The 22349-nt window shown below is 38.0% G+C and overlaps 2 protein-coding genes across 5 annotated transcripts in view; one reads left to right on the forward strand and one right to left on the reverse strand.

Annotated features, from left to right (window-relative positions):
- LOC127637705 (receptor-type tyrosine-protein phosphatase zeta-like) overlaps positions 1–18700 on the forward strand; it is a 49039-nt gene extending 30339 nt beyond the window's left edge. Inside the window, exons 8-31 of one of the 2 annotated variants that reach the window (XM_052118922.1) lie at positions 2211–2361; positions 2789–2973; positions 3174–3300; positions 5561–5613; positions 5725–6364; positions 8613–9089; positions 9522–9666; positions 10127–10215; positions 10299–10384; positions 12141–12161; positions 12770–12866; positions 12984–13066; positions 14209–14343; positions 14462–14596; positions 14698–14849; positions 15014–15149; positions 15781–15927; positions 16150–16243; positions 16415–16488; positions 16585–16713; positions 16796–16945; positions 17942–18084; positions 18312–18447; positions 18553–18700. In XM_052118922.1, the coding sequence (XP_051974882.1) occupies positions 2211–2361; positions 2789–2973; positions 3174–3300; positions 5561–5613; positions 5725–6364; positions 8613–9089; positions 9522–9666; positions 10127–10215; positions 10299–10384; positions 12141–12161; positions 12770–12866; positions 12984–13066; positions 14209–14343; positions 14462–14596; positions 14698–14849; positions 15014–15149; positions 15781–15927; positions 16150–16243; positions 16415–16488; positions 16585–16713; positions 16796–16945; positions 17942–18084; positions 18312–18447; positions 18553–18687 (3720 nt within the window). In that variant the 3' untranslated portion in view covers positions 18688–18700. The remainder of the gene's footprint in view (positions 1–2210; positions 2362–2788; positions 2974–3173; positions 3301–5560; positions 5614–5724; positions 6365–8612; positions 9090–9521; positions 9667–10126; positions 10216–10298; positions 10385–12140; positions 12162–12769; positions 12867–12983; positions 13067–14208; positions 14344–14461; positions 14597–14697; positions 14850–15013; positions 15150–15780; positions 15928–16149; positions 16244–16414; positions 16489–16584; positions 16714–16795; positions 16946–17941; positions 18085–18311; positions 18448–18552) is intronic. The other variant, XM_052118923.1, reaches the window with a different exon arrangement.
- A 50-nt stretch (positions 18701–18750) lies between these two features.
- On the reverse strand, positions 18751–21879 carry LOC127637706 (NADH dehydrogenase [ubiquinone] 1 alpha subcomplex subunit 5-like). 3 transcript variants are annotated; one of them, XM_052118925.1, is made up of 5 exons: positions 21859–21879; positions 21378–21418; positions 21140–21256; positions 21000–21065; positions 18751–20856 (listed from the first exon to the last, which is right to left on the reverse strand). In XM_052118925.1, the coding sequence occupies exons 1-5, from the start codon at positions 21872–21874 to the stop codon at positions 20755–20757; spliced, it is 342 nt and encodes a 113-aa protein (XP_051974885.1). In that variant the 5' UTR covers positions 21875–21879; the 3' UTR covers positions 18751–20754. The 3 variants fall into 3 exon arrangements, with proteins under 3 accessions (XP_051974885.1, XP_051974884.1, XP_051974886.1); XM_052118924.1 differs by lacking the exon at positions 21859–21879 and adding an exon at positions 21537–21766; XM_052118926.1 differs by lacking the exon at positions 21859–21879 and adding an exon at positions 21537–21787 and having other exon boundaries at positions 20748–20887.
- Between the last annotated feature and the right edge of the window lie 470 nt (positions 21880–22349).

A 22349-nucleotide genomic window follows, 5' to 3' on the forward strand; every position in this document is an offset into this window, starting at 1 on the left:
GAGTGAGAGAGAGAGAGAGAGAGAGAGAGAGAGAGAGAGAGAGAGCAAGAAAACCCTCTCCTAAAAATGGAGTGTGTTGAATACAGCCCTGACAGCTGCTTTAAGCAGTTCTCCAGCAAACACGAGCGTGCATGAATATTTCAGCTGGCCACAGCCTGACGTGTGGATCAGAGATAAGCCCTCAGTGCCCGGGACACAACTTTGCCCCTTTATCTAGCTGCACTTTAAAGTTCACTTTTAAGATGCAAGGAGGTTTTCTGTTCATTTTTTAGGCTGCCGTGTAGTTGTTGCCTGATCCACTTTAAGCCCAGACTGTTTCTTAACCATGAAAAATTTATGTGGAGGAATCAAGGCACACTGAAGTAAATCTGATGAATCTTTAGTGCTGGTTCAGTGTCTCATCTGATCTTGTTACTGATTGAAATTAGCATAAATTCACTCATGCATACAGAACAAAGCTTGTTCTAAAATTCTATTGTTAGTAATAATGTTTGCTACTTCAGATGTTTGCTCTTATTTCATATCTTGTATTAGATGGCTCTCTGAAATACAATTGCAGCATTCTGCGGTCACATACAGCATGTTTGTATAAATGACCGTTGTCCCAGACAGCTGAATTCCTGGATAGCTGTGCTAGTTTTATGTCTCTCTTATTACTGTTTTTCTTTTCACATAATAATGTCAACACAAATCAGTGTTTCATGTCCATTAATTTATTTGGTTATTAGCTGTGTAATAAGATAATGTAGACATTATGGATAATGTACAGTCAGCTGCCATTATAATTTGTTTTTTATTTTGCCATATTGACCGGCTGACTGCCCATTATCCCTTATATAATTATCATCTTTATGTTTGACATTTTCTTAGAATTACTTTGTTTATAAATTATGTTTTTATATACATTATATTTTCTTTAAAAAAAATTTAATATATTATATTTTATATTATGACATTTAAAAAATAAAAAATATTTATTTGTTTTATTATATAATAATTGTATTAATTATACATTGTGTGTGTGTGTGTGTGTATGTATATATGTGTGTATATATATATACACATATATGTATGTGTGTATCACTACACTTGTGTTTGTGCCGTTCTAAACTAAAGTGTAAGAGCAGTGCAGATCTGTTAAGAGCTATGGTTCGTCTTTTTTACATGTATTTTGTTTTTGACATTACATATGTTAGCCAGCAGGTGGTAGCAAAAGATAATTTTTATGTGTAATATGAGCCAGTTAGGTGACGTGAATTGAATTTCAGTCATCCATTGTTTACATACAGCACTCCGTGATCACTCATATTACTTCTAAAGCTAGGAAATATCTTTAAACGGCTTTAAATGAACAACTTCAGAATTAGGTCTCATCACAGATGAGAGACAAAGCAGACTGATTAATTACAAAACTGAAGGCGCTTACCTCTTACCAGACTTTCCACATTGGAGTGGGCACACTGTTTAAAATAGCGGAGGACATTGCAGATAGCTGACAGCATCTCTGCTTGGGTGTGCCAACAGGTGATTGCACACGCTCCACTCACACACTCACACACACACACCCATCCGTCCATCCATCCTTGTTTATCCTATAACTCACAAGCCGTGACACTATTTATGAAGTGACATTTTTTAATTACTTAAGAATGCTCGGACGCATCATTTGTTTTGAACCAGCAATGGCAGTTTTTGATCGGTCGCGTAATAAAGTAGTTCCATGCCTCTTTAACTTTTTGAGCATCTTGCTGTGCATGTCACTCTCAGTATCGGCTGGGAGAGTCAGCAGTTAAACTTACTGCTGCTCTTTCTACCTCACAAATCCACCGATTTGCATGATGTCATTGTAAATAAAACGACATGTTTGATGTACTGTAGCACCAGGACATGACACCATTGTTGGGCAAATTTGACGTTTGTCATCGATCTTCCCGCCTATGTACTGTAAGTTTGTTGCTCTGTTTTCCTGTGAATGCTCAGTGCCGTCTCACTTGGGAGGAGACTGTTCCGCAGTTCTCAGTATTGAATTGCTTGGTTATAATTACACTATAATGTGTTTGTATTGTATGATACATATGGTATTGTATAGTGAGCATTGTATCATATAATTTTCTGTTAATGTAAAGACACTATAAGCATTCATTTTGATTGTCTGTCTCATCATTTGTTTGTGTGTGTGTGTGTGTGTGTGTGTGTGTGTGTGTGTGTAGCTGGAGGTGTTCTGTGAGGTGATGACCATACAGCAAGCCGGCTATGTGATGTTGACCGATTACCTGCAGAATAACTACAGAGAACAGCAGCAGCGGTTCATAGGACAAGTCTTTTCTTCATACACGGGCACAGAAGAAGTCCCTGCTCCTAGTATGCATACTACACACAGACACATTCAGCAGCCTAACAAAGACACTCAGAAACAAGGACGACCCCATTATATACAAAATAATAGAGATCATAAAGAAATGAGTGAAAGGTCTTTTTTCAATGTTTGCTCATCTTGTGACCGTGTGCATAAGTCCGTAAGTGTGTGTCGCTAGGTAACCCCACTTTGGAGTTTTTCCAGGAAAAATAATGCAGCAAATGCACTTCAAACAGAGTTAATTTAGAACCAATTTCATAAGTTATTACTATTTAACTGACATGGTGGCTCCTTATTTGAATAAAAGCATGAAATTTGATGTTTTCCCAATTATATTATATTCTCTGAGGCCCTCTCCTTGTATGACATGGCCTCTCATACCTTATTTCTTAATTATAAGCCTCCTTTTTGTTGAAACTCTGCTGTGTTTAGTGTGCAGCTCAGAACCGCAGAATGTGCAGGCAGACTCTCAGAACTACACTGGCATTGTGGTGACATGGGAGAGGCCGAGGGTTGTCTTTGAAACCACCATTGAGAGATACTCTGTCACCTACCAAAGACTCCAGGGCAAAGACTCACCCAAACAACAGTACCTAACGGATGGAGACCAGGATGTGGTGAGCAGTTTGTTTTGACTATCCAGTTCAGCCATAATTAATACTATGTTGTTGATTGAAATGGGGATATTTCAGTCAGCACAGTAAAAGGATGTTACCATGTGTTCTTTTTTTCAGTCAAGTTGCTGATAGTTTAAGGTTACACTTGTTTGGTTGGGAAAAACAGGTGTTATGGTATTGTTTTGTCTTTATTTTTCCAGGGGGCCATTATCCACAAATTACTGGCGAACAGTAGCTATGTTGTCCAGGTGGTGGCGTTATGCACCAATGGCTTGACTGGGAAAATGAGCGACCAAGTTATAGTAGACATGCCTCTTGAAGACCCTGGTAATACTGATTCATCTCAAAACATGTTTTACAGACAGATGTAGGCTTACTGGGTAAATCTCATGGAAACTTTGAAGACATGTCTGTGTCATATTTCATCCCAAAATCAAAAGCAAACAATAGAAAACGATATATGGCATTAAGAACATATTTAAGATCATGTTGCATTATTTTTCATGACAGCGCTGCTCTTATGGGTGTGTCGCACTCGCGTCTGTTCTCACGTGAACATGCCAACGTGATTACGTCACATTACGTCAAACCTTTGTGTTAAACTACATTTTCTTTCATCTTCATTTGACATGCTAGCCAGCACTGCAAAAAGTAACATATCACATAACGGCTCCGTCTATGAGCGGAAGCAGTCAGGACCTCTGGACAATAATTTGCACCTGATTAATGATACTGAAACTTTAATAAAACCTGACCTTTCCACCATCATTTACTCACCCTCATTGTTCCAAATCAGTATTACCTTTTTCATCCATGAAACACAAAATTGAGGGACGAGAGGATAGTTTTTGTGGCTGTGCAAGCTCCGAAAGCACACATAAATGCGCCATTAACATTGTCTGTAACGCTCATGCCTTGGATTTCAATACTTCCGAAGCCATATGATAGTGTTGTGTTACTTCACCTCGTCACTCATTTGAAACTGGTGTGCACACAAGAATGACCTTGTTTACGTGAGCGCACCTGACATCGACACTTTGGGCTGTCAAGACCTGCATGTGCAGTATGTGCTGCAGTACCAGGTGAAAGTTTAAACAAGGCAGAAGAAAAGAAATTGCGCACAACGTTTCTCATGTGTATTTTCACTATTTTTGTTGAATATGTGAAAGTGAAGGAGGTTTGAGGACGGGTCAGTCCATGCCCCCCTTCCAATACTTTAAAGCCCCCCCTTTGGGGCGCACCCCACACTTTGAGAACCACTGATTTAACCAGTGGAGTTGTATGGATGACATTTATGCTGACTGTCTGTTCTTTTTAGAGCATCAAAGGTTGTATCACCATCCACTTACATTTTAAGGACATACTGAGCTAAGATATTTTTCTTCAAATGTGTTCTGCTGAAGAAAGGATGTCATAAATACCTGGGATGGCATGAGGGTGAGTAAATGATGAGAGAATTTTAATGTAAAGGGGGTTAAGGGAAAGGCGGAGGTGAGAACCGCGTTGACAATATAAATAATCGTTTTAATAACAAACTGAACGACAAACATAAACACACAGAGCAGCTGCCTGTAATTCTCTCTCTCTCGAACCGTCGTCTCCGGCTGCCTTTATCCCTCTCGTGCCCCCATCAGGCTGATTGGGGACCGGGCGTGCATGGTCCTCGATCACTCCTCCACCCTCTCAGGCGGACAGCAGCCGCTCCTCCCCGTGCGGGAGACCTTTGAACCCCGGCAGACAGAATGCCCCTCCGTGTTCCCGGCGACTCGTGGGGACACTCTTCCGCCCCTGGCAGCGGCCCTACCACTCCAGGCAGTCGGGGATTCACTTCTCCCTTCGCGGACGGTGCCTTCTTTTGACCCCTCTGCATTTCTGTGGGACAGCAGGGCACTCCTCCGCCCCTGGCAGTGGCACCATCACTCCAGGTGGTCGGGGAGTCCAGTCCCCACTCGCCTCGCAAACGGCGGCCATTCCCTTTGGTCAGGGTACTCCGTCCCTCGGCGGATGGCAGCAGCAGCACTCCCCTGGGTGGACGGCCTCGTCGAGGACTCCGCGACGGGCATCCCTCCTCCTTCCCGGGTTTCGGCACCAATGTAAAGGGGATTAAGGGAAAGGAGGCGAGAACCGGCTTGACAACATAAATAATAGTTTTAATAACAAACTGAACAAAACACACACAAACATATACACACAGAGCAGCTGCCTGTAATTTTCTCTCTCGAACCGTTGTCACTGGCCGCCTTTATCCCTCCCGCGCCCCCATCAGGCTGATTGTGCATTGTTCCAGCCCAGTCCCGCCCTCCTCTGCTCTACACTTAATTTTTGGGTGAACTATCCCTTTAATGATCCTAAAAATAGACTTCAATGTAAATTTTACAATAAATATGTATTTTATATAAATAAAAAAAATACATTACATACATATATATACTATGTATTTGTGTCATGTAATTTTACAATTTTATTTATTTATTCTTTTCATTTTGGGGTAAAACTTGATCTGGACATGTCTTCATGAGATTCACCTTATTATGGAATTAATATTTATCTTTAAAGTCATACACTGATTTTTCTTTTGACCCTGCAGCAAATGAGCCTGATCCTTTTGGTGATTCAGCAGAATCAGAGGAATACATTGAGGTGACTTTTGTAATTGTAAATTTAAAAACTATTCGTAAACTATGGAATCATAAACAATCTTGAATATTTACGTTAATGCGTTGACCTTAAATGTATATAATCTCTTTTCAGGTGACATCGGAACCTACATTTCCTAAGAGCAAAGTAACAAAGACTCCAAAATCTCCACCGGGTCGAACCTTCATCCATGGTTTCTCCTCCTCTGGGAGTTCCATCTCTGTCACTACAGCGACGGACCAACCAGGCTTCCTGTTCCCTGTTGTCAAAACAACCACTGCTGCTGCTGTCAGACGAAAAATTACAGAGGAGTCTTCTTTGTCATGGTCACCTGACCAAAACAAGGCAGGAAATGGTACCAAACGCCCACGTAACATACTTATTCCAGAGGAGGGTGACCACCTTCCTCACAGCAACATGGTGGTCACAGATATTTACTATGAGGATGTTCTCAACACCAGAACCACAAATGCCACACCAGCCCAAGATCTTACCAATCTCAGAACACTGCCAGGTGTTAATGCACTGGACCAGGAGAAGACCACAACCATAAACCCTGACCTTGATCCTCAGATTAATGAGAAGACCACTGCTAAAATCTCAGTATCTTTAACTTCTGCACCAGAACGTCCAACAAATTCCAGCACCTCCACACCATCAGTAACTGAAATTTCCAGAACTAATGCAACCACAGGATCACCTATTTCTGTTTCAATGAAGATCATTTCTCAAACCACTCAACCTCTGTTTAATGGTAAGACTTGACACCATCTTAACACTGTCAGCTTTGGTGTTGGGTTAGTGCAATGCTTTTTGTTAAGTGGTAGTTTGGTAATTCCATCATTTTATTTAATCAAGCTTCCTTAGACACACTGTTAGACATACAAGCTGATGGTGGTGGACTAGTCCTCATTGCTGCTTGCTGTCTTGCAATCCAAGTGCTGCAAACTCTCTGAATATTCAATATTCAACTTTTCATGCATCCATGTTTTTAATGCACCTACTGGACTCTTTCTTCCTGGCTGGCTGGTTGACTCTTGAGATGTGAAACAGGATGGTGGTGGTTCCTCTTGCTCCAGCTGTGTATTTACGCTTCTCCTTCTTTCTTTTGAGAATGGTGAGAGTGCCCACCTGGAGGTTGCTTTAGGTAATGCGAGATCAATATAGATCATAAAAGTAATAGTTCACCCAAAAATGAAAATTTCTCTCATTTAGTTTTATTAATTCACTCTCAGGTTGTTCCAAACCTGTCTATTATTTTATTATGTGGAGCACAAAAGGAGAATTTTGCTGTATCTTCAAACAACTATTTTTCAGTTTAAAAAGCCCCCCAAGAAATGGCAAAAAGGCACCTTTAAAATTGTCCAGGTCTTGGTAATATAATAACTTTGTGTGGGGAACAGACTGATCTTGACAAATCTTCCCCTCCGTTGCAGCTCGAGAGCAGCCCTCAAATAAAATTTTCAGTTAGTCGTTGTATTGAAAAGAGCTGCTACAGAATTCTCCTTTTGTGTTCAGTGGACAAAATACATTGGAACAGCATGAGAGTGAGTAAAAAATAGAGTTGCAAACTGACAACCGGTTCTTTAATCAATAAATAAAAACTGGAACCGAATTATTTTCATGACTATCGCTTCCGTTAATGGTTGTCAGACCAGCATTCTTCCACCAATACAATTCAACCCCATACTAAAATAAATGGCATTACCGTTCACACTCAGAGACACTGCAAAATTACTATTGAAAAAATACAGCATGGACAGTGTAGTCCGATTCCCGAATGAATGATTCTTATGAGCCGGTTCTTTTGAATCTGTAGTGCATAATGTATAGCACGACCAGTGATGTTTGATTCCCGAACGAATGATTCTTATGAGCCGGTTCTTTTGAATCTGTAGTGCATAATATACAGCACGACCAGTGATGTTTGATTCCCGAACGAATGATTCTTATGAGCCGGTTCTTTTGAATCTGTAGTGCATAATATACAGCACGACCAGTGATGTTTGATTCCCGAACGAATGATTCTTATGAGCCGGTTCTTTTGAATCTGTAGTGCATAATATACAGCACGACCAGTGATGTTTGATTCCCGAACGAATGATTCTTATGAGCCGGTTCTTTTGAATCTGTAGTGCATAATGTATAGCACGACCAGTGTTGTTTGATTCCCGAACGAATGATTCTTTTGAGCTGGTTATTTTGAATCTGCAGTGCAAAATATACAGCACGACCAGTGTTGTTTGATTCCCGAACTAATGGTTCTTATGAGCCGGTTCTTTTGAATCTGTAGTGCATAATGTATAGCACGACCAGTGTTGTCTGAATCATGAACGAATCATTCTTAAAAGCAATGCGACCAGTGTAGTCTAATTCCCGAATGAATGACTCTTATGAGCATTTTTTTTGTTTGTTCTAAAATGCAAAACCTGCAGCACAGCCAGTATAAATGCAAATAAATTATTCTAATCAGCATGTTCTTTTTAGTGAATGAAAATCTTGCTGAACCACAAGTGAATTTCATTCTGTCGGACTTGAAATTTATTAAGAAATGTTATTTTACTCATGGCTTGTGAGACTTAATGGATGGTTGTTGATTGAATAAAATATCTTTATTAAAATATCTCTGTAAAAACCTTTTGCATGAACCTTAAAATATTTAATTATTTCATTGTTTGGCAACAGACTGCTTAGGGCAGTAAATCCAATTAGAATTCAATGTATTATCTCCAAATGATTTTTCCTCAAATCTACTAAAATAATTATTCATAGAACCGTTAAAGAATTGGAATTGTTAAGAGGAATTGGAATAATTACATTTCTAAAGATTCTCATCCCTAGTAAATAATGACCTTTCCACCATCATTGGGTGAACTACCACTTTAATGACTCTGACTCGGTTCGTTTAGCTGCTACCTGCCTTCCAATTGCTGCTCTTCTCCACCCCAAGCAGTTCTTTAGTGGGAAGTTTGAGTCTAACTCTCTAGATGTGTCTGTTACAGCCACATTACTCAATAATCAAAGAGTATCGACGACTCGCGACGCCCCAAAACACTATGTATCCTCCACACGGTACCCAATCATCATTTCAGAAGAGGGCTCTGCTCATTTGGTCTCTTCAGATGGGCAGGGAGAGCTCAGTGGATCAGGGTCCGCTATCTTTCTGGAGGAGCTAGACCGAGAATGGGAGCTTGACCAAACTCGGTCAGCTCCCAAAGACACACTTGTAAGCGACAGTGGTAAAACTGAGGAAGATAACAATGAGGGATTGTCCTCAACCTTCTACTTTGAGAGTGAGAAAGAGTCTACCACCACCAAACAACCAGAGAAACCAGCTTTCTTCTCATGGGTGACTTGGTCTTCTGAGTTGGACACTGGCTCAGGAGGAGGGACAGTGACTCCTCAGAGCGATGATATTCATATACTGCTCACAATTCCTGACCTCACTCTCAGAGAGTCACAGGAAGACCAGAATGCAGGTAACTGTCGCGTATATGGTCAAACATATGGAGAAGGAAAAATATGTCTCCACTTGTGTAATTACTTGTCATTTAGGAGTTTGACTTACTAAAATGGTAATCATAAAGTTGCAAGCTTGAGCTCAGAAAATATTGAAGTCCACTTGGTTTTTATTGAAGTTAAACTCATGAAATTACATGTGTAGATTTTGGTCAGTCTGAATCCATTCAATCCGATTGCAGATTCTGAATGTTGTAGGTTGACATTTCCTGCTGTGTGTCAAGCTAGTTTTAAACAACATTTTGTTAATTTATAATTACCGGTATGCATTAAGCTTCTATGATCAATTAATATGGTAATATGTGTGCTTTTAAAAATATTTTGTCACAGCTGGACCATTTAAAATGAACATAAAAGGAAACAAAAAGTGGTGTTTCTATTTCCTTCATCAGAGGCGAGTAACAGCAGCCCAGAGTCTCTTGTCGGGATGGTTGGAGGGATGGAAAGAGAGAAAAAGACAGTTGTTCCTGTGGCTGTGGTGTCCACACTAACCATCCTGTGTTTGCTTGTGCTGGTGGGAATTCTCATCTACTGGAGGTATATAATATTCATAAATGCATCTGCATGTGAATGTGAATCCCTTTGGAAAATATGGAAAAATACTTCCGGTACCAAGACCACTGATAAAGTGGCCGTGCACACATCCCATGAAAATGGTAAATGGTCTGCACTTATATAGCGCTTTTTTTTTACCTTAGAGGTTATCAAAGCGCTTTACACTGTTTCCCAATCACCCATTCACGCACACACTCATACACCAATGGCAGCAGAGCTGCTATGTAAGGCGCTAGCCTGCCATTGGGAGCAACTTGGGGTTCAGTGTCTTGCCCAAAGACACTTCGGCATGTGTAGTTGTGTGGGCCGGGAATCAAACCACCAACCCTGCGATTGGCAGCTGACCTGCTCTACCAACTGAGCCACAGCCGCCCCATCACTTTTGCATATTTGTAAATGTAGATGATCAAATTTTGAATGAGTTTGTATCTGTTTGTTACAGGAGGTGCTTTCAAACAGCACATTTTTACGTAGAGGACAACATTTCCCCCCGAGCAATTTTGGCTCCAACACCTCTTCTCCTAACGACAGGTAGACAAATCCAGAACTAATCCGTTCATTATATAAATTTTAATTATTTAGTTCATTCATCAATTACTTTTTTTTTTTCGCAGAGGACAATGAAGCTCTCCCCGTAAAGGAATTTGTGAAACATGTTGCTGATCTCCACTCAAATAACACATTCTCCAAAGAATTTGAGGTACTTTCGATTTTTAGCACTTTGTAGTTAGTAGCAGAACTTTTTATACATTTTAATTAAGTGCACTTTAAGGAATATTCAGGGTTCAATACAAGTTAAGCTCAATCAACAGCATTTGTGCATTAATATTGATTGCCATAAATATTCATTTCAACTCGTCCCTCCTTTTCTTTTAAAAAGCAACAATCAAGGTTATAATGAGGCACTTACAATGGCAGTGAATGGAGCCAATTTTTGGATGGTTTAAAGCCAGAAATGTGAAGCTTGTAATTTTACAAAAACACTTATATTAATTCTTCTGTTAAATGTAATGTATTATTTGAGCTGTAAAAAATCGTTTAAATCGTAATTTTTACAGTCATTTTAGGCTTTGTTGACATTACATCGTCATGGCAATTATGTTGTAAAATTGGCTATAACTTTACACAAATGTTTAGCAGGCGATTTTATCACACTAAATCATGTTAACATGCATATTGTGATTTATAATTTTGAAACCGTGAGTATTTTAATGTTAACGGAGTGTCCCCATTCACTTCCATTGTAAGTGTCTCACTGTAACCCAGATTTTTGCTTTAAGGAAAAGGGGGGGCAAGTCAAAATACATTTTTGTGGTAATCAATATTATGCCATGAATGCTGTTGATGAAGCTTAATGCTCAGTATAAATCAGTTAAAAAAAAATCGAACTCATCAAATACCCATGTGTCTTATGTTGCTGGAAAGCTATAAAAATCTAGCGAGTAATAGCTAAGTATATGTCTTTGACAATTCTGTTGGTGTTGCTTATATGCCACTTTCTCGCTTATAACTTCACATAAAATAAATAACAGATCACATACCATTACTTAGAGGAGGTGATTATCTTTCAGATGAGCCCATGGATGCATATAGATCATTATATAATCCACACGAAGCACTGTTACATATGGCCACCAGGAGATGGCGCCATGTACATGACACAGACTCTGATGCAGACTCACTTTTCATCAAAAGGCACTCATTCTGTGAAATCTCATTACTAAAATCATGTCTGCATGCAATGCAAACCTTTATCACTGTTGTGTTTGCATGTGTAATTAGTTCTTATGTACAATTATTATGTTTTATTTGTTTGGAGACTGTTTTGGACACTATGATAAATAATTTTTGTAATGCTGTACATTTTGATTGCTTTGTCGTATCAACACAATTTTTTCTCAGAGACAGTTGACATGATTGGAAACAAAACAAAAAAGCAGTTTTTCAGAGCCACCTTTTATGAGAGTCATAATTTATCATAATCTATATCATTACAAAATTGAAAGGTTTTCATTACAATGATACCAAACACATGACCCTAATTTATTTTATTTTATTTTTTTATTTTTATTTTTATTTTTTAGTTAAAGCCTTTAATTTTGGATATGCCACTGAAACAGGAAATCTTTAAAAACACCTTCAGAGCTTAAAGAGTTAACTACTATTGCACCCGGAATATTCCTTTAAGGATTGAACTTAATATGCCACATAAACATTCCAAATATTACATAAATGTCATAATTGAGTGTTGCAGAGTATAACGACAGCATGCGAAGGGATGATATGTTTGAGGGTGCACTGTTTCACATGCAGCACAGACTGACTGCATGGGCACCAGCATAAATAGTCTTTAGCATGAATTCACATTCAAACCTCATTACCTGCACAGTAAACACTCTGTTTGTCTGGACTTTCATTATTGTGCTCTTTTGCTTTCTCACCCCCTTCCTTATTAGATCTTGAAAGAGTCTTACGAGGTAAGACACATCTCACTTTGTTTTTATTTGTGTCATCGCCATTATGTTTTCTTTGGCGCAGATGTTGTTGTCTTATCTTACTAGTCAAGTGTTGCTGTTTGTATGTGTATGCTGCATTCACATTGTGTCGGAATTGCTGTCATTACGAGCTGGAGATTCTGTTTGTTTCTAGGGCAATGCTCAACATCAAAACGGATCCATGCGTGGCTTGGTTGTAGATGACAGCAAAATACATTACATACTGATAATTCACCTCTGTATATTCTTGTTAAATGTTTAAGAATAAAAAAGTTCACCAAGTAACATAATATAATGTCATATCAAACCGAAATGTTTGTATGAGGCTCTGAACTCCGTTTAACTGCATGATGTCACAATGGTCAAGTTGTAGCTTACAATGGGTTCTGAGTTTCCATAGTTTAGTTATGAATTTGACTAAAACATGAATATTTTTTACTATTCAGAAATTCGCAATTATGGTAATTCCAACATGATATGAACAAACGATTAGCACATGTGATCACATGATTTGATATAGTTTGTTAGTTGCTGTGGTTTGGGATGGTGTGTGTTTATTAGTCACATGGATTAACTGTTTGTTTTTTCAGGAGATTCAAGCCTGTACAACAGACATCGGCATCACAACTGACAGCTCCAACCATCCAGACAATAAAAGCAAAAACAGATATATAAACATCCTGGCTTGTATGAGCTCTAGACTTTATTTCACTCATGTATACCAATATAAGAGGTACAGATGTAAAGAAAAACATGGTTAATAATGTGGCTAATAAATAATCCTCTCCTTTTCTGTTCTCTCAGATGATCACAGTCGAGTCAAACTCTTGCAAAACTCTGACACAGATGGAAAGACTGGGGACTACATTAATGCCAACTACGTGGATGTAAGTTTATGCTAGATTTGTAGTTTGCACAAATTTGATGTTTCCTGAATGGTGAAATTATGTTCTGCTACTTGACTCCAACATCATGTTTTTGACAAGAATAGCGAGGCTCAGGACCCAAACGCAGAGTAAAAATAAAAAATGTATTAATATAAACAAAAAGGGCAAAAATCAAACCAATACTCCCACAAGGGGGAAAAACAAACATAAACAACCCCGTAGGGGAAACTGGACCGAGTGGAGAGAATCAAAACAGGACCAACAAATAGACTGGAATCAAGATGAACTGGCACTGGACAGCAAACACAAAGAGACTAACATAGGGAGAGAAATCAACAGGTTAACAAGATGGGGCAGGTGTGATTTTAATAAACGAATAATGGGCAAACAAGGAGGCGGGGTATGACGCAAGACAGAGAGACACGCGGCGATACAGAAACATAACAAAGCCACGTCCTCTCACAAGACAACAAAACACCCGAATGGCATGAGCACACATCGCCAAGACAATGGGGCAATATACACCCATGCCAACCGACAAACAAGACGAGAGAATGCGTAGCAATGGCTAACAAAGTGATGCCATGCGTTCTCACACTAAACGAAACATAAGCGTACGCAACAGGCAACAAAAATAAGACAGGACACCTGTGTGAGTTCGACCACACATACACCTGACACTTTATATCGAAGTGACCAAACCTCAGCACAACATGAAGACAGCTCACGACCTGGATGCGCAGCGCAAAGCGAGCGCAATGCGCAGTCGTGAGAGACAGACATAGATTATTGACGCAAGTGCATGCCACCAAGATGACAAGCGCAATGCACTTACGCCAATACAGGACAAGACATGGAACATGAGTGACCGGATCCCGATGCCAAAACTGAAACCAAACCATACAGAATGGTCAGGATCCAGACACCATCCTCCAGACATGAAACAAGACCGACCGAAAACACAAGACAGACATGGGACGATAATGCCATGGTCCTGTCAGACAAAAACCCAAACTGACAGAGTGACGTACCGTGACAGTTTTTGTGGAATATAATACAGTAATTTGTGCTGTGGTAAATAGAGTTAGGAGGGCAGTAATTGTCGAAATGAACATGGACTGTTTGGTAATGATTATCTTTAGGGCTTCAATCATCCGAAAGCATATGTAGCTGCACAGGGTCCGCTGAAAGCCAGTCTGGAAGACTTCTGGAAGATGATATGGGAACAGAATGTTGGTGTAATTGTCATGATCACCAACCTGGAGGAGAAGGGTCGGGTAAGAATGAAAATTGTTCCATGACATACCATACGTATTTCATCACCAGAACATATACTTTTGAAATGGTATAGAGGGATCAAATGAGATAACTACTATATGCTTGTATATCCAACAGAGAAAATGTGATCAATATTGGCCTCTGGAGAATCAGGAAGACTATGGATGCTTTAATGTCACTTTGAAGAGCACTAAAACTCTTGCCTACTACACCCAGAGAACATTCACATTGAGGAACATTTGCATTAAGAAGGTAGCCACATCAAACACCAGTTACATGAAATCACTGAAGATATAGTCTCTCCTCAACATATGCGTTTTCATGTGTGTTTATTTATTTTTTTACTGTGGAAGGGTCGCAGTCAGGAGAAGAAAGTGCTTCAGTTTCATTACACTCAATGGCCTGATATGGGCGTCCCAGAACACACACTTCCTGTGCTCTCGTTCGTGCGGGCTTCTTCACAGGCCAGGACTGCTGAAATGGGGCCTGTGGTCGTACACTGCAGGTAGACACTATTATCACCCTCAGATCACAAATGATGTTTGCCCCAGAAGGTGTTCTATGCCACAACTAATGAAGTTAATTATTAATCATTGTGTGAGTTTATAAACTGAGACAGACAACAAAACTTACTGTAGTAATTTGATTGTGTGCATTTGTTATTTACAGTGCTGGTGTAGGAAGAACAGGCACCTATATTGTGATTGACAGCATGTTGAAACAGATAAAGGAAGAAGGTACCGTGAACATCACGGGGTTCCTCAAACACATTCGTACTCAGAGGAACTACTTGGTACAGACAGAGGTAAGGGATACTACCATACTTCAAATCATCCTTAAAATTGTACTTGTTAAAGCAAGCTTCACTATTGTATGGAAGCCCTGAACTGCAAGGTGAAGAAAAAAAATGTGTTTGCTTTTTTACTATTGCTCATTTTAACAATAAAGATGGCCAAGGAGGAGGCGTAAACCTGCTGCACAGTAAACCTAAAGTTTAATGATAAACTTAAAACCAACATAAACAAACGTGCAGCGTGGTCACGTGCTTATCTCGCTCTCCCGCTGATCAGTTGGTTCAGTGCCGGCCATGCTCCATCACGGCCTGGCCAACTCGCCCGCCCGATTCAGGCTGGTTCAGACCGGTCTGACTAACCAGAGTCCAGAATATCATAGAGACATTGCGGTGGGCTTTTGTACTTTGGTTAGTAAACATAACACCTACCAATTGCCCTAGCAACCACTTAGCAACATGCAAAATACACTCAAAACACCTTAGCATAGCATGGGCCAGTTTTGCTCTTGCAAGCACCACTCATATTTTCCTCTGCAAATGTAAAACTAAAATTGCTATTGTAATTAATTTTCATAACATGGGACCCTATAATGTAAAGCACAAAGCCCTTGGTATATTCTGACATCGTATTTCTTTGTTTTAGGAGCAGTATGTCTTCATCCACGATGCTTTAGTGGAGGCAATCAGGAGTAAAGAGACACTGGTATCATCAGGTCACATTCACACCTATGTATCAGATCTGCTCACACCTGGACCGACAGGCATAACCAGCCTGGACAAACAGTTTAAAGTGAGACTTTTTTTTTTTAACCAAATGTTCTGTACTGTATATTAACAAATATATAAGCATCATATTCTTGATTTGAAACCATCAAAGTTAATTGAAAAAAAATACAAACTACGGACGAGTCAAAATGATTTTCCATGGTAAATAACAATATGTCTCACATGCTGTCGATAAATGTATTTAACTCGAAATATTATTTTAATTGAGCCCCTTTTGTTGCTATAGCTGGTGAGTCAGAGTTGTGCAAAACAAAGTGATTACACTGTCGCTTTAAAGGAGCTCAACTCCTCAAAGAACAGAAAGTCTTGTCTTATGGCTGGTGAGTATTTCATAGTGGCCAACTTTTCAAAATATAAATAAGATCTAGGCTGCAGCATCTCAGTTTTTGTGAGTATTAAAGGCTCTCCATTATTAGTGAGCCAATTAAGTGACTTCTCATAATGATTTATGAATTGATTTATCCTCACATGTGCTCCTGTTTGTGCTTCAGTTGAGAGGTCAAAGGTCAGTCTTTCCACAGGGTCTGGTGAATCATCAGACTACATTAATGCCTCTTATATAATGGTAAGATTCTTGTGTGATTGCTCTGAGTTGGTAGTGTTTGGATTCTCGTGTGATATGTTGTGATTAGACGAGTCTCGTGTGATGTGTTGTTTACAGGGTTACCATCAGAGCCGTGAGTTCATCATTACTCAGAATCCTCTGCCGAACACCATACAGGACTTCTGGAGAATGATCTGGGATCATAGCGCACAGATCATTGTTTCACTGCCAGACACACTGAGCCTGGTAATCACACTCACACACATTCATACTTGCAACAAAATGTAATATTTCAGTCTCTAAGCATCTCATTTCCTGACCTTCACAGTCCAGAGATGGAGAGTGTGTGTATTGGCCAAAGAAAGACCAGCCAATCAGCTATGAGACCTTTACTGTGACCTTCAAGGGGGAGGACCGAGTATGCCTGTCCAATGAGGAGTCGCTGATGGTACAAGACTTTATTCTGGAAGCCTTAAAGGTGAGAGAGCTTTAATTTAAATTTAATGTATTCAGGATTTACTTTTGCTTAATGAGTGAAAACTTAGTTTCCAAATTTGAACTGGGTGAATCTCATAAAATCTGTCAAGACTATTTAACTCCTATTTAACCCCAACATTTTAATAATAAGTAAATGTTTTAAAATGTAAAAGAAAAAAAAAACTATTTTTAGGACATTTTATACTAAATTAATCTGTTAAGATTTTGTGCTTCGTTACTTTATTTTAACAACAATTAAGCAAAATTGACCCCCAATTCTCATTACTGTATATAATGCAGAAATACAAATCTCATTCTAACAGTGGAAACAATTATAATTTTGTTTTTTAATATTATTATTTAACTTGGCACAATTTACCTCACAATTCGCATTAATTTAATGCAAAATTATTTATATATATATTTATTTATTATTTTCGCATTATAGCAGATAGAATTATATATATATATACTTATATCTGCTATAATGCGAAAATAATAAATTATTTAAGCACTATTTATCCCCAATTGTCAGTATTATAATGTGCAAAAAAAAAATAAAAAATCTAATTCCGACTATTATAATGTGAAAATAAGGAATTATTTTTTTACAATTTACAGTACCTTCTCATTATCTGTACCTCACATCTGTAATGCAACAAATTTATATTATGCACAATTTACCTCAAATGTCCAGTACTGTAATGTGCAAAAGTATCTCATTCTAACTCTAATAATGAAAAAAAACTTAAAAGATTTATAAAACATGGCAGTCTTTAATTTATCCTGATTTAAATGTAGAAAAAAATTAATTAATAATAATAAAAAAAAATATATATATATATATATATATATATATATATAAAATATTTTATATATTATATAAAAAATATATAGATATACATATACGTATACATATACATATGTATGTTTGGGGGAAACATGCTTTTATTTTCATCAACTGAAATCTGATTGTCTTTGTGGCTGTTTGTAACAGGATGACTATGTTCTGGAAGTTCGGCAGTATCAGACCCCTCGCTGGCCAAACCCTGACAGCCCCATCGGCAAAAGCGTTGAGCTCATCAACGTTATCAGAGAAGAAAGCATGCGTCGAGAGGGACCAGTCATCATCCATGATGGGTAATCTGTCATTTCAAGTCTTAATTTACTTTATCTTTATTTACACTACATATCAGTAGTGACTTATTCTGGCCAAGAACTGCTCATTGAGACTGGAAGAGGCCATCTGATTGACATGTGACCAGCGACGAGTGAATCTAAAACAGCTCATACCACAACAATAGACAAAGTAATAAGTGCAGATTATTTCTATGCTGAATAATTGTCATTACACTGTGTTTGGACAGGTCTGGAGGAGCGAGTGCAGGTATCCTTTGTGCTCTGACCACACTGGTTAATCAGCTGGAGGAGGAAAACTGTGTGGATGTCTATCAGACAGCAAGAATGATAAACCTCATGAGGCCTGGAGTCTTCAATGATATTGTAAGAGGACTGTAATATCAGTGACTATTTGATAAAATACCAAATGTTTTGTTGATTTGTGCATGTTTATTATGTTTGGTTAAATATCCTCTTCTGTGCATCCAGGAACAGTATCAGTTCCTTTACAAAGCGATTCTGAGCTTGGTAAGTACCAAGGAGGATGAGAAAGCTCTTCGCGAATTGGAAAGCAATGGCACCGTTCCGGCCAACGCCTCGGAAAGCTTGGAGTCCCTCATGTAGCTACACAGCAACACCGTCACCTTTCGAGGAAGTAATTGTACAATGAATCAAGAGGACATAGATTTGGCTTAAAACCCTCCATAAGTCTTTATACAGAATTTGAAGGTACAGGATATTTTTTGTTGTTGTTATTGTTCCTTTTTGTTACCTTTATACATAAAATGCTTTCATATAATATTGTTGTAACTAATGCCAATATTTCTACTTTTTTGGAAAACCGTGATTGTTGTATTGATGGTCATGTCTTAGATTAATTTAACATAACTGTTAGATACACATGTATATGTAGGAGAGAAAAAATTTAGATTTCAAATGCATTCATGAATGTAAAGTAGCCTCTTAGTACACTCCCCAACACAGAACAAAGAGGTGTGATTTTTAATATGTAAAAAAAACACACCAATAGACCAAAATACATTTATATGGCTAGATTTTGTACTACTTTGTTTCTTGTTCCTGTAGCAATTAAATGTTTATCCTCCTGAGACCCCACATCCACATGCGTGTACATTACGTTTTGGCTTCGCTATAAGCTGTGCATAATTTAATTTCATTTAAACTGACTGATCTTAGATCATGAGACTGTAGGCTGTCATTAAAGGTTCAAGCTTTCAGCACACTGAGTCATGTGACAAAACAACATGGTGCCGATCACAGCTGTGTTTGGCTTTGGGAGAAATGTCAACACAACTACGTCTGGTAAGAAACCTAATTAAGTTTTTACATTAAAATCTGTTTGAGTCAAAATATTAGAGTCTGTAGTTTCATCCGATATGCCGTTTTTAAAATTGTATCGATCTATCGCGAAACGCCATGCTGTTAAACACAGTGACCACGTATGTGGACTATTGGTTCATTTTCCTAAAAATGTCCTGTATTTCCTGTGCATTAATACATTGATACATCAAAAAGCTGGAAAATGTTGCTTTCAGAGGCTTTATATGGAGTTAAGATTAAAATAAAATGCATTTCGAACTGTTCTAAGACCAGTGCAGACAGACAGCACACTGGAGTTAAGTCATTCACTAAATAGGGAGCAAGGGAGCATCCTATATCGGTCTATGCAGTCAAGTGCATTCACTCCTAACTTTTCATCAAAAGTTCAGTTTCAGACTGTAGAAGATGTTTGGATCACTCAACACGTTTGGCACACACGAGACAATGATAATCAACACATAGATTCAGAATTTAGAATGTATCATTTTATTTTGGCAGTGATTGGATGATGCTGGACATTACTTTTGAATCAGAATTAATTATGCTAATTTCTGAAATAATGTCTGTAATGTGTCAACATTCCTGGAAACATAATAAACAATTTTGGTTAAAAAAAAAATCTGACTGTTTATAGCTTGTCATTGAAAATTTGTCAACTTATTCCCGCTGTCCACATATGTTGCCATACATTTTTAGGAAATTGAAAATGCACACAGAATTCACGCTCGGGTCACAGGAGGATAAATATATACAGTATAATTTAGTTTTTACATGTTGTAACTGAAATTGTCATATATTTCATGTTTATAATGCTTCATTGAGGTGCAAGAATTCTAAACATTGCATCCAATGAATCACAATTCAATCAATTCATAACCACTGTTCAGTGATTACATCTTCAAATTTATAAACTTTTATTTAAACTGTGTGTTATTTTAGCCCTTTCATCAGCCATTAATACAGGACGTTCTTAGACACCAGGAAAATAATAAAAATAAACAAAACTGGATTTCACCATCTCTGTGCTATCAAGGGACATATTTAACAATGTTATATAATTTCTTGACTTTAAATGGTTAAGCAATTGTTTGAAAATGACACAGTTTGAAATGCCATAATACCTAGTATTCAGCTTGAATTCGATTTGGCAATGGAGCTATTGTATAGTTTTCTCCGTCAAACACGTTTGCATTGCTTTACTCATATTAAGTCCTTTTATTATCATATACACAGATATTTCACATCTGAAATGATGTCATGATCATTTATAAGATCATAGGAGGTATCATTTTCCTCTACTGCTTTCTATATATAAATATAATACAAATCTACATGAACGCCATGAGGACTTCAGATTGGCCACTTCCACTGGTTTTCCGGCGCCTCCTCTAAAAGCGGTTCCCATGGTTTCCATTCTGTCATCTTCCTAGACAAGGACAGCTCCGCTTCAGCCTGTAGAGACACATGACGGCCAGAATCCTGACTGAGGTACGGCACACAGGTCAAATGTTTACTTCAGAGAACTCATTTTTAACTCCCTTGGTTGTGATAAATTATAGTAACATTCCAGAAGTTTGGGATTAATGTTTTCTCACCTGTGCAATGACCTCCTCTATTTGTCCACCGTTGATTTTCTTTTCTAGCTTTCCTAGATCAGGCTCCTATTCAGAACAAAGTGATATTAATACAAATGAATACACTTATTATATACACTTATATATGACAGATTTCTTACAGTTTGGACGTGGTTAAATCTCGCATTGACAATCTGTTCAGTATATTTTCTGTAGGCAGCATCCTGAGGCATTGTTTGAAGACTGCCCAGGATCTTTGTGTAGAGAATCCGAAGACGCTTTAGGGGACACAAATCAACTAGTATAAGATCAAGTTTGTTTCTGCAAATAAATGGTTATCCTGATACAGAATTGTGACAAGTGATACATAAAATTATATTAAATAAAATAGACCCTCACTGTGGATTGTGGGAGACAGCAAGTCCCACCAAACCTGTTGTCTAAATAAAAGCGAAACAAAAGATTAGCACAATCTGCACGTTCATACAAGGTGTATTATCTAATTAAAGCGTTAAAAAAAACAAAGTATGCAATAAAGATATTAAACCACTAATTCACCAGCATATTTCATTCTGTTCAAATGCAGGGTATGCATTTATGACACTAAAAGATCCGACTAGATATTAAACAATTTATTTAATCTTAAGTGCATTTACAGTGGGGCAATGATGCATTTAGACCTCTATGCAGCAGTCATTGCAACCTTACAACACAATTACAATCAAAACAGCACGATTACTGCATTTAAATGCAAATAAACGCGAGATACAAGCGTAGCGAAAAATTGTCAGACACTGAAAAGCTACAGTATTTTGGTGACAATCATAATTTGTGAATGAATTAAAGCAATCATTTAAAAATAGATTCGTGACATACTCACGTGCCTTTTTTATCATTTCTGTCGCTGTGATTCAGTGACGTCACTTCCGTCGCCTATTTTTTATTATTGTTTTATTTTATTTTTTCTCTAATTTAGATATTAATTAAGATAAAGACACAGTCATGTGTCAACAGTTCTATATTTTTAATATTTAAAAAACAACAACAACAAAAGACATGTTTTTAAAGGAAACCTGTTTTGTGAATAAGGTCGCAACAGTGTAACTCACACAAATCACCACCAGAGGACGTCGTTTAGTTAACCAATCCACACATGAATAAATAAATAAATAAAATATATAATACATGATACGAATATGTTCGATTATCATGCTATCATATTACTAGAAGTAGTTGTCTTTGTAGTCTTCCAAACTCATAGATTTTTTTTTTATTATTCACTTAAAGGTGCTGTAAGCAATTTTTTTCACGGTAAAGTATGCAATAAATAAGTAAATAAATAAATGAAATAAATACAAATTAAATCCTACT

This window comes from Xyrauchen texanus, chromosome 45 (assembly GCF_025860055.1).
Source record: "Xyrauchen texanus isolate HMW12.3.18 chromosome 45, RBS_HiC_50CHRs, whole genome shotgun sequence".
NCBI classification, from domain to species: domain Eukaryota; kingdom Metazoa; phylum Chordata; class Actinopteri; order Cypriniformes; family Catostomidae; genus Xyrauchen; species Xyrauchen texanus.

Excerpts from the sequence above, each read along its gene's own strand:
- LOC127637706 (XM_052118924.1), bottom strand. The coding sequence starts at position 21,573 with ATGCATACCCTGCATTTGAACAGAATGAAATATGCTG. Across the intron at positions 21,419-21,536 it reads GAACAGAATGAAATATGCTG|ACAACAGGTTTGGTGGGACT; the intron begins GTGAATTAGTGG and ends GCTTTTATTTAG. Across the intron at positions 20,857-20,999 it reads TAGAGGAGGTCATTGCACAG|GCTGAAGCGGAGCTGTCCTT; the intron begins GTGAGAAAACAT and ends GTGTCTCTACAG.